The 15,844-nt window shown below is 38.0% G+C and overlaps 1 protein-coding gene across 1 annotated transcript in view; it reads right to left on the bottom strand.

Moving 5' to 3' along the window:
• Window positions 1–1,160: 1,160 nt before the first annotated feature.
• LOC113658404 (histamine H3 receptor) overlaps window positions 1,161–15,844 on the bottom strand; it is a 32,206-nt gene continuing 17,522 nt past the window's right edge. The window contains exon 3 of the mRNA XM_027170808.2: window positions 1,161–4,399. Coding sequence (XP_027026609.2) covers window positions 3,635–4,399 — 765 coding nt within the window. The 3' untranslated portion in view covers window positions 1,161–3,634. The remainder of the gene's footprint in view (window positions 4,400–15,844) is intronic.

Here is a 15,844-nt window from a genome sequence, read left to right as displayed (position 1 = left end):
TCTGCATACTGGTCCACCAACTTTGTCAGATCCTGCTGCTGCAATGGAGTGAGACCCTTAATAATTTATCCATTTGTGCAGGGTTTGTTCCAGAGTGCTAAGTCCACTTATGGAATTCAGCGGGATTGTCCACAAAGAAACCAGAATTTCTTGTTTGAGCTTCTTGTAGATCTCAGCCTTATCAAGGCATGGTAGGCTAGTTGGGCCTCTCTCCAGACAGGTAGTGGTCAAAGATACAGGCCCAGTCCACATTGAGTCCAAGATATGCCTCAACAATTTCATGGGGTATGGAGGGTGGGGTTGTGGGTTGAGGTTTCTGAGTTCATGCCCGCATTCTCCACCAGTGTTGCAACTAAATCTGGGAGGACTTGACATAGACCTTGAAACCAGGATTTAGTGAGCGATTTGTGAAGGTTTATTTAAGAAAAGACACAGCACTGCAGAAAGTCTGAGGCACAGCAATGAGGCAAGACCCAAGAGTCTGGCGAGGCAAGGAAGGAAAAAAGCACATTTACATTTAAATTTACAGCATTTAGCAGACACACAGTGAATTACATTCTATTTTAGTTGATAAAACTGAGCAATTGAGAGTTAAGGGCTTTGCTCAGGGTCCCAGCAGTGGCAGCATGGTAGACGTGGGATTTGAACTTACCTTCCGATCAGTAGTCCAACACAGTAAACAATGATTTACCCCATCCCTTCAACTCTCTTCACTAAGGGGTGAAATGTTTGAAGCACTGCTCCATTTGGAAGTTTTGGTGCACTTTTTCCTACTCCCTGCAGCCATGTGCTTCATGGCTATTACAGTAGTTGGAATATATTAGAAAAAAAACATTTTATTCATCACAACCATGCAAATTCTGTCATTCAGGATGCTGCATCTATGTTCCAATTTGCATACTACTGTACTGTACATGCCAGACTAATTATCATTATTAGAACATATAGTTATGGAATGTGCAATCATGATGGAATGTGTTCCTGCATTCTGATTTTTCTGCTAGTATCCTTTCATTCCAGCACAAAACAACGAAAAAGACACTGCTTGACACTGACATTCAGCTTGGATCAGCAATCTCCAGGAAGAATGGACAGTTTAAAGTAATAAGTATAAGATAAGCCCACATAACCATGTTAAAAAACTCAGTAAAAAAATTCACTTATAATACCCAACCTTTAATATTAACGTCTTAAGCTCTAAAGAAGTTCTAAAGTCTGGTGAAATGTCCTGAACAAGAATTTATAGCACAAATAATTCAGCAAATACACTGATTCCACAATAATACTGTGTATATACAGAGTTTATATATCAGAGCGTCATCCAGACTACTGTGCAGCATTAACAGAGTCAGTACAGTACACGAACATCATAACGCCACAAGGTGGAGTCATAAACACAGAGCGTGGTTAAGCACATTTAGAACTCTTCTTCTTAAAACACTATACAGAGAGGCAATATCGTACATTTGTGTCAGTTGTGCATTATTTTACACTATGCCTGCCTTTTGCTTTACATCCTTTTTTTTTTTTTTACAGTGGTCTGTAAGTGCGAAAACATTAATAAACCGAAATGAAATGAAAATACATTAGAAGACAATAGCAAATGAATAGACATAACAACAAAAAAGCAAAACACTAAATCTGAACACAAAATGATAATGTTAATGAAAACAAAACAAACCCACAAACGTAAATCAGAAAACATAACAGCAACACTGAAAACACAACAGCAAATCTGAAAGCACTGACAAAACAAAAAACACAGAAGCAAATCAGAATACATAACAAAACAAATACACACAACCACAAATTAGAAAATAGGACAACAAAGCAAAGGCAAATCAGAAGCCAAAGCAACAAAGATAACATTATCAAACTCACAAACACAGTAGCTAATCAAAACAAAACAACAAATCAAAAAGAACTAGAAAATAAAAAGAAAACAAAAAATAAACATGCAGTATTAAATGGAAAAATGCAGCAATAAACTCCAATACATGATAAGCACAAAAAAATAAACAACAGTAAATCTGAAAACACAAAAGCAAATTAAAAAATGCAGCAAACAAAAAACACCTACAGTATCTGTAATTGAAATATAAAGCTAAAACACAGAAAACATAACGAAGCCTAACACACAGCAGCAAATCAGAAAAAAAGCAAAAACAAACACACAACCATAAATGACAAAACCCAACAGCAGCAATAAGATAAAAGCATATCAAAAGAAGCACAGAAAACACAAACACACAAAAAAAACACACGAGACAACCAAAAACGTAAGCAAAAAGACACCACAAAATAAAGCCTAAAAACAGTCTTAAATTTAGAAACACTTCAAGAATATCTGTAAACAAAGCAGAGGTCCTCATTGAGCATCACTGGCTTCTTGCTGATTGGCTACTGCATGCATCAATTGGAGGGAACGGTTGAATTGGTGGAATGATGTTTACAACCTAAATAAATCTACTGTATAGAGCAACTTCTCATTAAAATTTTAGCTAAGTCCTCAGTCTAACTAGAAGTAACTAGACTAAAAAAAAAAATTGTGTATGTAATAATCATATGCCCAATTAGCTAACAGTATGTTTGCACCAAGGGCCTACTGTATATTTTCTTTTTTATTTAATGCTGATGTGTTTTTAAATTTGCTATAGCATTTTCAGTTTCTTAATGTTTTGCACTTCTGGGCCACCGCGTTTTCCTACATTTTTTTTCATGCTTGTTTTTTTGGAGAAGACTATGTGTCCTCATAGAAAGGCTGAAAAGAGAATGAAAAGAGAATTAGTGTCACGTTTGTAATCAGCAGTTGTTTATAGTTGTATAAAGTGCAGTTGCAGTTAGACGTATCTTTGAGGACTTGTTTTATGAGCGCCAAAACTATCCACAGTAGAGAAATGAATTCTGAGAATTTGACATCATATGACCTGTTGAGATAAGAACAATATCGTTTTTGTTACAGATTAACCTCAGACAATAGATCTCTACATTAGAAGCAAGGATGCACCAGGAGACAAGTTTTCGGTTCCCATTTTGTAAAGTACGTACATACATACAGTATCTGTATGTATTAAATGAGTTAAATAGCTGGAGAGATTATTGGTTCATATCCTGTATGAAATGTAGTTTGAAACCCTTTATCAATTGTTTAAAAGAAGAAACTGTCCATGGGTTTAAATCCGGTTAAATCTAAATGTGTCCGTGATTTTATATTTTGTAATTGTATTTTGTAACGGTAGAGTTGGTCCTTTCAAGGTTCAGAGGCTTGGGCTAATTGTAGGTTTCTTCTGGGTTGTCAGGTTTCCTCTCTGAGCAAAAACATGCCAGGAATAGAATTTAAAAGAAAAAGCCTTTTTTTTGTCACATATACGTATATTCAGTGAACTCCTTTTCTTCACATATCCCAGATTAGGTTGCTGGGGTCAAAGTGTAGAGTCACCCTTGATACACTGCTCCTGGGGCAGAGAGTGTTAAGGTCCTTGCTCAAGGTGACAACAGGGGCAGTTTGGCAGTGCTAAGGTTTGACCTCCAATCTTCTGATCAGTAAACAAATGTAAGACAATGGATAGGATCCACCCAAACCCTGACAAGTTATCAAAGAATAGTCTGTCTAAAACTATGGGAGAGAGCTGGACTATCTCTGGTTGTTGGAGACATTATCTGATGCTGCTTCAGTGGTCCGCTGCTTAGGGCACAGGATTTTTGCAAAAGCCCTGCGGAAACTGCTGTGGCAGAGAGGATACAGAAATGGATTGATGGCAGAGTTGAGCCACAGCAGCCAGAATGTCACTTCGTACCAGTTGTGTGAAACACAGTGTCCCCTGCAGGCGGCACGTATAATCATCAGCAATGTGTACGGTGCCCAGCACACAGCAAACACACACACGATAATGGCTAAAGACTTTGCTATCTTCTTATCCTGAATAAGGCGTGTACATTGAGTGCTTCGTATACTCAGTGTGTCAGGGCGTCCTGCAGGAGAAGAACACTTATCACTTTCTGTTTCTGCCTTCGTCTTCTTCGTCACAAGAGAGCCGTGGCAGATGTAGGAGACCAAGCGAAGCCTCTCACGCTTGGGAGATGTCATGCCACGGATCTTGGGCAAGCACGAGTCTTGCTGGTACCGGAGTCTCCTTTCGCGGATACTGCGGTATATGCTGAGGTTGAAGAAAGCCACAGACAGGAAGGGGAAAAAGAACTCGAGTGTGGAGGCAGACAGCAGGAAGTACCAAGTGTGAAAGAACTCAGCAAAGCACTCATCATCTGGAACATGGCTCTCTCCCGTTACCTCTTCCCATAGCAAGATGGCTGGGCCATACAAGAGGAAAGACAGAACCCATACAGCAGCCATCTTGGCCAGGGCGCTGCGGGTCATCCCTTGCCTTGCCCGGTACGACACCTTAAAAGAGCAAAAACATGCATGAGTTATATACAATATATACAGTAAACAGCACAAAAAACAATACCTCCAGCATGATATTTCTAGCTAAAAGTATTTTTTTCCAATCATGTGTCTGAATGTATAAAATGATGCAGATAGAGGTCAAAACCTTTAGTTAATGTTTACGTCAAACCTCAGAATGGGAAAAAAATATGATCTTTGTGACTTTAACCATGATATTGTTGGTGATGCCAGAAGGTTCTAAATATTTCATAAAGAGCTGAGCTAGGATTTTCACACACAGCAAAAATTAAACAACTCAACTATTAACTCTTTACAACTAGGGTGAGGTGGAAAGCATGTCACACAAAAAGCTACACATCATCCTGTCATTGAAAAACAGGAATCCAAGGCTACAGACTTACTGTATACTCATGTGATCTGGACAAGAACATAAATAAACATAAAAGGCCTGTTGTAACCTAGTGGTTAAGGTGTTGGGCTACCAATTGGAAGGTTGTGAGTTTGCCACTGTTGGGCCCCTGAGTAAGGACTTTAGCCCTCAATTGCTCGGCTGTATTAAAAAATGAGATATTGTAAATTGCTCTGGATAAAGGCGTCTGCCTTAAACACAATAATTGTTGTTTACATGTGTTCATGGAAAATTTGATATGAAAAATTGTATACAATATTACTACTTTGCTCAACTACTGTATTCTATATTATTGAGATGTTCAGGTAATTTTAACATGTCTTAAATCAGGTGTTTCTTAGTTTACTTCTAAGATACCAGTGTTACTGACCTCTTCTGCAGATCTTGAACTGCCTGCCCCACCCTGATGCTCTACTTATGGCTCAGGTTTTCATAACATTGAGGTCACTCACTATTGCTGATGATGAACCCACATGGCCTGGAGATACATGAGATTGCTCTGGATGGTACCACTTCAAAACCATAAAGATAAAGTCTCCATCAGTGACCAGTTGATAACTTCAACATGATAGACTTTGTGTTAAAACTAGAATGAATTTCCTGCTGAGACAATTGAATTTGTTCACCATATAGTGTACAGTTATAGAAAAGAAATGATTTATGTTCGCACTCTCCAGTCTCACCCATATGAGGATGAGTTCCTTTGAGTCTAGTTCCTTTTAAGGTTTTTCCTCATATCATCTTAGAGAATTTTCCTTTTCTGTGATAAATATAAAATTGATTTATTTTTCTTGAATTATTATTTTTTTTTGTAAAGCTGCTTTCTGAAAATATCCATTGTTAAAAGTGCTATACAAATAAACTTAAATTGAATCAAAGGTTATGTATTTTTAGGATTCATGTATCTCCAGGCCTTCTTCAAGAAGAAGAAAAGAAAGAAGCCCTTATTTTTCTACATATACCATCAATTTCCAAGTTGTGGAATGGCTCATGCGGGCTAAAGTTAAGTAAATCCAACCCAAATTTAGTGCAACTCACATCCAAAGCAGCTGATTCAGCTAATAATAGAATTAGATCACAAGTGAATATGTAAATATTAGTGAATAATAGTGAATAAACCATAGGCACTATAACTATAAATAATAATAGAATTATATAACTATATAAATAATAGAGACTGTCTGTGATATAAAAGAATTAAAAAAAATAGAATAACATTACCACAACATAGTTACAAAGATAAAATAAATAAAATAAAAAAAATTGAGATTATGTGGTCAAGCAAGAGGAAAAATATACAGTATAAATAAATATAAACAAAATAAAAAATAATACAATTTTATATATATATATATATATATATATATATATATATATATATATATATATATATATATTTATATATATTTTTTTTTTTTTCATGGTATGCTAACGTTTGAACACAAATATTCAGTATAATGTATACACACAGGTTGACACTGTCAGGAATGGCTTCCCTTCCTGGACACTAGGGGGACATTCTTTGTTTGTCTTATACCATGTGCTTCTGTTTTTGATTGTGGTCACGTATGTTAGCCACTCCCTTTCCTTGATCCGGTCCCCACCTCTGCACACCTGTTCCTTGTCCTTCAATAATTGACTTCCCTATTTATACCAGTTGTCTTGCGTGTCTTTCTGCTGTGTCATTGTTCTAGTGTTCCTAGTGACTACTAACCCACAATAAACCCCTTTTACGGCATCCCTGCATTTGTGTTTGAAGTTTTCTGTTAAGTCAGCCCCTACCCTGGCAGACACACAGACGTTTGAATGGCTATTGAAGGGAAGCCACACTTGTGACTCCTTGCAATTAGTTTCTCAGCTCATGAGGTGATGCATTGACTTGGCTGTATACTTCACCATTGGGACGACAAAAGAACTGCCAATAGACCTGTGTAATAAGGTAGTTGAACTTTATAAAGCAGGAAAAGGACATAAGATCCCTCAACACTTGAAAATGCCAATCAGTACTGTTCAAACTCTGATAAAGAGGTGGAAAATAAGAGATCCTGTCGATACTAAGTCACACTAATCACAACCATAAACACTATGTTTTTATAAGAGTCAACAAGACCTACAGTGAAAAGTACACTATCCCTACTGTAAAGCATGGTGGTGGATCTCTTATCTTTTGGGGCTGAGTGAGCTCCAGCGGAGCAAGGTAAATGCAGCATGCTATCTGAATATACTGGCAGACAATTTGCATTCTACAGAAAGAAAGCTGCACATGGGACGCTCTCCGATGTTCCAACATGACAATGATCTAAAGCAAGGCAAGGTTGATCCTCCAATGACTACAGTAAAAAAAAAAAGGGTAGTGGCAATCAAGTTTCCTGACCTCAATATCTTTGAGCCAGGTCGGGAAGATTTCAAACATGCAGTTTTTGCAAGATAACCATCAAATTTACAGGAACTGAAGGCATTTTTCCAAGAAGATGAATCAGCAGCTATACCACCCAAAAGAATTAAGGACCTTATGAACAATTATTACAAAAGACTGCGTGCCATCATTGATGCTAAAGGGGGCAACACACAATATTAAGAACTAACGGTATGTAAACTTTTGAACAGGGATTATTTCATTTTATTTTTTGTTGTGTTTTTGTTGATGATTGTGCCACTCTGTTATGCAATACATATAAACGTTAGTCCTTTATTAACTTGAATTCTATATTGTGTAGATGTATATATGGGTGTGTGAGTGTGTGTGTGTGTATGTGTATATACATTATATATATATATTTTATATATATATATATATATATATATATATATATATATATATATATATATATATATATATATTGGGGGGGGCCTTAAGGAAGCAGAAGAACTTCCATGACAATGCAAATTATACCTTATAGAATTTTACTATAGATGGTAATTTCTTTGAGGTAAGTGCACTGCTCTGTACCATGCACTGATTGAAGACACAATGCATATGCATTTACTCAACACAGTGTTGTTTATTAGGAAAAATCCTATAATCGTACTCGGTGTCCATACAAAAGGCCAATGCACAAACACTTGTGACAGGACAGGGGGTGGAGACATGACAGAAAGCAAAACAAATGCACGTAGCCGTAACAAACAAAAGCACAGAACATAAAGTCAAAACAAAACAGGAGAGCAGCATTCGTCACAATGGGAGACATGATTGGAATTTTAAGAAATGCTGTGCTGTCAATAAGTGTGAGGCACAAACCAAAGTAATATTTGGTTTCTTTTGGATTATTCTCATACACTGTCTATATGTCACAATCAGGGAAGGAAGGAGACGGACCCGTACACAGGATAGCTGTGTGAATGAGTTTCTGGCAAATGAATGGAGTTTAATAAATGATAAAGACTAGACAGTAAAAGACGAGAACTAAAGCAGTACAAATGACGACACTTAACAATGACTGACAATGACTAACAACCAAACGTAACTAACGATTCCACGCTGACATTTATACAAAAGACGATGAGATACAATTAGTATCAGGTGTGGAGACAGGGAGACAAATTTTAAATGCAACTGCATTTCCCATGGTTCATGAGTTACAACAAGAGAAATCATTTAGAAATAGGAATAGCTATTAAACTGTGTGCCATTTCTGATGCCTTGCACATAATCTTGTACAAAATCCTAAATAGTGTTCAGGAAGAAGTATACTTTGAGGCCAAAAGTTTGTGCTGGTGTGCATGCGCTGTCATAACTTCTGTAGTGTATGCTGTAGAGCTTTGAAGAATGAAGATAGCTATTAAAAGCTCCAAATGTAATTAATATGGAATCTGCATGACTAAGTCCTAAATCCAGTAGACAGGATAAAATGCCTCACCCAACCGTAGATAAAGAGACCTGTCATGTTTTCATGTTGTATACTATATATATATATATAATCTCAAGCTGTTGATTGAAGAGCTTTTGAATTAGAGCACTCATGCACAGGAGCTCCTCCTCATGACCGTATTAAAGACCTGCAGTCCAAGTGTTACCTTATGTTGCTACCTCTGCATGCATATGTGTTGACTGATCATTCTTTTTCATCATGCCTACCTGACCTTTAAGAGCTAAGGGAGTGGTATGGCAATGGGATGTATATTATGTTGTCACCACAAAGGGCTACAATGCCATGTGCATCAGTTTAGAACATGGTGCTCATGTACAGCAAATGGAAATCTGACACTGTTAGTCTTCAGTGAGGATTTTATCCGGGTCAAGATAATAATGAACTAGGAGTCTGGCATGAACACAGGAATACTAGGTATTATGTGTGAATGGACCTGGGATGGGATGCCAGTACATCACAGCGTGCCAAGCAGACATTTAGCTATTCCAGCTATGTCGTTAACTCGAGTAGTTAATTAACAAGGGACCCTGCAGCTTCCTGCTTAGAGGCAGTAACACTACCAGTAGTCATGTTATGCTTGTACATAATACATTATGCATTACCAATATACCCATTGAACTGCAAGTTCATTTACTCAACTTTACTGTTTTTATTACCCTCCTCTTTCCCATGAATGGAAGTACTGGAGAACTTCCACCTTCCTATAGCCTACTTTGTAAAGTACAGACATACCATGCGAAGGGGAAATATATTCATCGTAATGTTACAAAAAAGAGATGTCCCAAGTGCTTGTTCATAATGAACTGAAATATGAAGGTGTTTATCTTTAGCCACTAAAATTCTGTAAGGTTATCAACAGAGGACAAAATGAGTCCTAACTCATTTTATACCAGACTTGCAGCAAGAAGAGCAATCATTTGTGTATACTGATTGAAAATGTCCAAAAACTCAATTTCTATCCAATGGAATGCTGTATACTGAAAAATACTATCATTTTACCAGTTTACTGAAAGTACTCTTGAGAAAAAAGACTCATTTGGAGACTGGACACCTGCACCTCTGCTGGCAGGTCTACCTCTAAATGCAATTCATCATAAGCAAATTACCTAAAATGCAGCTGTGTGACTTGTTCTCACACTCCACCCCCCTGCTCTTCTCCCACCATTGGCTCGTGGTAGCTGCACACATCAGATTCAAAAAGCTGATGTTTGCCTACAAAGCCAAATCTGGACCAGCTCCCTCTTACCTCAAAGCTCTTATCACTCTGCACACTGCATTTCACTCCCTCTGATCTACCAGCACTCATCGACTGGTCCCACCATCTCTCAGGGTAAGAGGTAGATATACAGTACATCAAGACTCCTTTCTGTCCTGGCACAGAGGTGGTGGAATGAACTTCACATAGATGTCTGAACAGCTGAGTCATGGGCCATATTCAAACGACAGGTGAAGACCTACCTTTTTGAGGGGCAAGTCGTGGCCTAATGGTTAGAGAGTCTGACTCGTAATCCTGAGGTTGTGGGTTCGCGTCTCGGGCCGGCCACGACTGAGGTGGCCTTGAGCAAGGCACCGAACCCCCCAACTGCTCCAGCTGCCCACTGCTCTGGGTGTGTGTTCACGGTGTGTGTGTGTGTGTGTGTGTGTGTGTGTGTGTGTGTGTGTGTGTGTGTGTGTGTGTGTGTGTTCACTGCTGAGTGTGTGCACTTTGGATGGGTCAAATGCAGAGAACGATTTCGGCATGGGTCACCGTACTTAGCTGTATGTCACGTCACTTTCATTTTTCCTGAATGGAAAATTTTTTATGTATTTATATTTTTTTTAACAAGTTCTAAAATTCCTCCCAACAGAGTTCTACGTTGACGGTATCCTAAGTCTATAATCTAATGAACCCGTGTTGATGTATTGTATTTGAGACTTCAAAGCACTTTTGAACATCACTATGGATAAATGTAAATGTAAAGATACACAAGGTTCTGAGGATGAGATTCTGTCTACTCTTATGATTGTACTGTAAGTTCAAATCCTAGTTGTAAGATCAAGCCTGGAATCGATCTAGGATGAAATGAACTACTGTGTATAGAACCTTTAATGGTTCCCCCAAACCTACTAAGAAGGCTTTTCAATACATTTATATGTCAAGGTTAGGCAGGGAAAATGTGCTGTATTGTACATATTAATCCAATATTTCTGTCTCCATCTCTAGTCATGGCAAATGTGATTTCACAATTCTGCCATCCTCTGAGAGTATTTCATCATAAGCACTGTTACATGTGTTTGCCGTTGATTTATCACTTCCAAAGGTTTCACAAGACACTTCATGTCTGTAAAAGCATTCCACAGATGTGAGATTATGGAAAAGTTTTCACGTCAAATCTGTTTTCTAAACAATATGTTTTATAAAACAAGATGATTCAAAGATTTCAAGTTTTAATTTTAAACTGTGTGTGTGTGATAAATGTTATGAGGCGCTTGTTGCCTTTTAGCTCATTTGAGTTTCAGTCAGGTTTCAGGCCCCATCATAGCACAGAAACTGCACTTGTGAAAGTCACAAACGACTTGTTCTTAGCTTCGGACCAAGACTGTATGTCACTATTAGTTCTACTTGACCTTAGTGCTGCATTCGACACACATTCTTCTAGATCGCCTACAAAATTTCACAGGTATTCATGGACAGGCTTTAAGTTGGTTTAGATCCTACCTGTCAGACCGAAACCTTTTTGTAGAATTAAATGGTGAATCCTCCAGTTTATTACCAGTTAATTATGGGGTCCCTCAAGGATCAGTTCTAGGACCTCTGCTTTTCTCGATATGCATGCTTCCATTAGGGAACATCATTAGAAGACATGGGATTAGTTTCCACTGCTATGCTGATGATACACAGTTATACCATATATCTCATCAAAACCAGATGAAATAACCACAGTGTCCAAGTTACCTCAATGCCTTAGAGAGATAAAAGACTGGATGAGCTGCAACTTTCTGTTGTTGAACACTGATAAGACAGAAATACTACAAAAACCAGTACACAGAAACTCTCACAATTTAACTTCCATTTAGAGGGATGTACTGTTGCTAGAAGCTCAACAGTGAAAGACCTGGGTGTTATATTAGATAGCAACTTGTCTTTTGAAAATCATATCGCCCATACCACAAAAACAGCTTTCTTCCACCTTAGAAACATTGCCAAGCTGAGAAACATCCTGTCTGTATCTGATGCTGAGAAGCTAGTTCATGCATTCATGACCTCTAGACTGGACTGTTGTAATGCATTACTAGGTGGTTGTCCTGCATCTTTAATAAATAGGTTACAGTTAGTCCAAAATGCAGCTGCCAGAGTTCTCACTAGGACAAGAAAGTATGACCATATAACCCCAATTTTATCATCTCTACACTGGCTACCTGTTAAGTTTAGAATCGATTACAAACTGCTGCTACTTACGTACAAGGCTCTTAATGGTTTAGCTCCCATGTATCTAACTAGTCTTCTAACAAGTTACAATCCTTCATGCTCTCTGAGATCACAAAACTCAGGACTTCTGGTAGTTCCCAGAATATCTAAGTCTACTAAAGGTGGTAGAGCGTTTTCTTATTTAGCTCCCAAACTTTGGAATAGTCTTCCTGATAGTGTTCGGGGCTCAGACACACTTTCCCAGTTCAAAAGCAGATTAATAACTCATCTCTTTAGTCAGGCATACACACACACACATAATACTGTACATCCCATAATATTGTGCACTATTACATTAGACTTGCACATTTTTTATGAACAGCAGATATGTTAATCCCTCTACAATGCTTTTCTCTTTCTACCCATCCCGAGGCATCCAGACATTGTACCAGCTCCGATCGTCTTCCGTGCGATGAAGATTTTGGACCTCCACTGAGATGAGGCTGACTCTATGAGAATTCTGAGACATCTACAGATCTACCAGCTCCAGTTGGACTCTGTGATACTAAGAGGAGATCTGAACTCCATGTGATCCTTACACCAATACAACATTTGTTTGACTGTATATTTGTAATCACACCCTCTAGTGTCACCCATATGAGGATAGGTTCCTCTTTGAGTCTGGTTCCTCTCAAGGTTTCTTCCTTATCAATTTAAAGGAGTTTTTCCTTGCCATTGCTGCCTGAGTCACCTCAGACTTGCTCATTGGGGATAAATACATATACATACATACATACATACATACATACATACATACATACATACATACATACATACATACATACATACATACATACATACATACATACATACTGCGAACTATATATATCTCAAATTTTTATTATATTAATTCTCTATATTTCTCATTATGTTTACCTTCTGTTCTATGTTTATGTTCTGTAAAGCTCGTAAAGGACTCTGTAAAGGATTCGGCCATTTTTGTCCACACAGACTGCTCAGGTACTTGTTCAGTCTCTTATCATTTCTAGACTGGATTACTTCAATGCACTGCTGGCAGGTCTACCTATGAACGCAATCTGTCCTCTGCAAATGATCCAAAATGCAGCTGCCCGGCTTGTTTTCAACCTGCCAAAGTTCCCGCATACCACCCTGCTGCTGCGATCCCTCCACTGGCTTCCGGTAGCTGCACGCATCCGATTCAAAACACTGATGCTGGCCTACAAAGCCAAAAATGGACCAGCTCACTCTTACCTCAAAGCACTCATCATTCCTCGCACTGCACCCCGCAACCTCCGATCTACCAGCACTGCTCGACTGGTTCCACCATCTCTCAGGGTAAGAGGCAAGTATACTACAAGACTCTTCTCTGTTCTGGCACCAAGGTGGTGGAATGAACTTCCCCTAGAGGTCCGGACAGCCGAGTCACTGGCTATTTTCAAGCGGCAGTTGAAGACCTACTTATTCAGGAAGCACTTCAACTAGCACTTCTTTCCTTATCTTTTCCATTTAAATTAAAAAATAAATAAATAAATAAAAATAAAAAAAAACCTTTGACACTTTTTCATTAACTTTGAACAGATGTTTTAAACTCATGGTATCTTAAGTATGTAACCTAGTGAACCAGCATTAATGTATTCAATGTTAGAGATTTAAGCACTTGTGTACGTCGCTCTGGATAAGGGCGTCTGCCGAATGCTGTAAATGTAAATGTAAAGCTGCTTTGAGACAATGTCCATTGTATAAAGGGCTATACAAACTTGAATTGAATTGAATTACATTTGCCTTGCACATCCTGTGTTTGGGGTTCAGCCATGTGTGTGTGTGAAGTTTAAATGTTCTCCCTGTGCTTCAGGGGTTTCCTCAGGGTACTCTGGTTTCCTCCACAAGGCAAACGATGTGTTATAGGCTTGTATGTGTATAGTAGTGTGTGCTTGTGTTTGTGTATTATTGTGCTCTGTGATACATCCTGGATGTCCCACCTCTTGCGCCCCATGTCCCCTGGAATAGACTCCAGGTTTCCTGTGACCTTGTGTAGAATAAACACTACAGAAATGGAATGGATTTGTGATAGATGCTACATTCATACTGTCATCCTGGATGAAGACTGGCAGCATGCAGAAGCTTATAACAGCAAGTTTATCTCTGACTTTGGAGATGGGATTTTAATGTTAATCATAATAATCATAATAATCATAATAATAATAATACCACAGTATCCACCAGTGATCTTTTCTGACCCATATACCAAGAAAGACACTGTAGTTATGAAATGTTTAGTGATATTTAGACTCTTTATACTATTAGGCTTCTGCATAAAACTAGTTATGGTTATACTAAGAATTCTCGTGAATAGCTGAACTTCTCATATAATAAAGCAGTTGCTGATATGCAGAATTTTGAATTTGAGCCTCGATAACAACGCGATTTATCACCCAATTGGGAATATTGCTTCCCAAACCCAGTGTTTTGATAGACTGAGTCAACTGAGACGTCCTGGGAAATAACATCGTATTTCAGCTATTTGACACGCAGTAAATGCGCCGAGACCTCATTTTTTCAACCGTTTAGTAAAGTTGTGTGTGTAAATCTGTTCATAGGTAAAAATTCCCATCATATTTAGAAAGGTATTGCTATTTGATATTTGAGTGTATATGTTGATTAAATTATGTAACTGTTTAAGTGCTTTTCACTCACAAATACTCTTTAAATAGGAAAGCTCACAGAGGACACAACAAAACACAAAATCCAGCAACGCAGCTTAACCAGTGTAGCGCATCAGCTAATATACGCACACAAACTCTTCTATTTATTTTGTCCTTTTTATTTATATTTATTTGATAGCAATCCAAATTTGCATTAGTCATTAGTAATTTTGCAAAGTCGAGAGCTTTCATATGATATCAACTTTTTTTTTTTTACTTTCATATGATATTAAATCTTTTTTTCAAACTAACAGGATTTTTATGATCAAACATTTCTTCTTTAAGTTGCTTCATTGTCTTATTCAGCTTCATAAATCATGCATGTGAAAAATGTTCACAGCTTCAAAAAAAAGAAAAAAAAATTGACAGGAATATGAATATTTGTAATTTTACAAAATAAAACAACAACATTCATGTCTGTTTCATGTTCGTTTTAATGCATGGGTGTCTTGTGGTTGCACATTGTTCTTGCAGCCCAGACAAGCTCTGATTTTTATTTGAAATAAAAGAAGGAAGAAATGCATGCATGGCGCAGTACTCAGTCTTTTACATATTAAAAAAACACTGATTATGTGTATTTCAGAACTTGGTCTTTTTCCCCCCTGAGTGCCCTTTTCATTACAGCCTGCTTCATGATCCACTTCACTAACTTTCCCAGAAACTCAGTACAAGTTCCTTGCATGAAATGAAATGTGAGATTTTTTTTTTTAAGAAAAAATCTGGCACGAATAACGTTCCTTTAAATAGCCGACAGACGGACCGTTTCCCACTTATGATCACGGAGCTGCTCTTTTATGTCCCTCATTTACACACATTAACCAGGTTTTCTGTCTCAGCATTAACGTTCAAAATACAAAATAGCGTGCCGCACACTGTCATGCAGCTTGTTTCTTTTCTGTGTTGTTGAGTGCTCTCGGTCGCTCTTTGCCCCCTTTGATTGAAGCTACAATTGGAAGTAGAGTGGAACGCATAAAGGCAGAGTGTGTGAGATCAAACAGTGAGCACTTCCAGATTAAAGGCTGAAGATTACGCTTGTGTGGCTCAAAT

Source organism: Tachysurus fulvidraco, chromosome 1, assembly GCF_022655615.1.
Source record: "Tachysurus fulvidraco isolate hzauxx_2018 chromosome 1, HZAU_PFXX_2.0, whole genome shotgun sequence".
Classification (NCBI taxonomy): domain Eukaryota; kingdom Metazoa; phylum Chordata; class Actinopteri; order Siluriformes; family Bagridae; genus Tachysurus; species Tachysurus fulvidraco.
The sequence above is the reverse complement of the archived record's forward strand: the minus strand, read 5'-3'. Positions and strand labels throughout refer to the sequence as shown.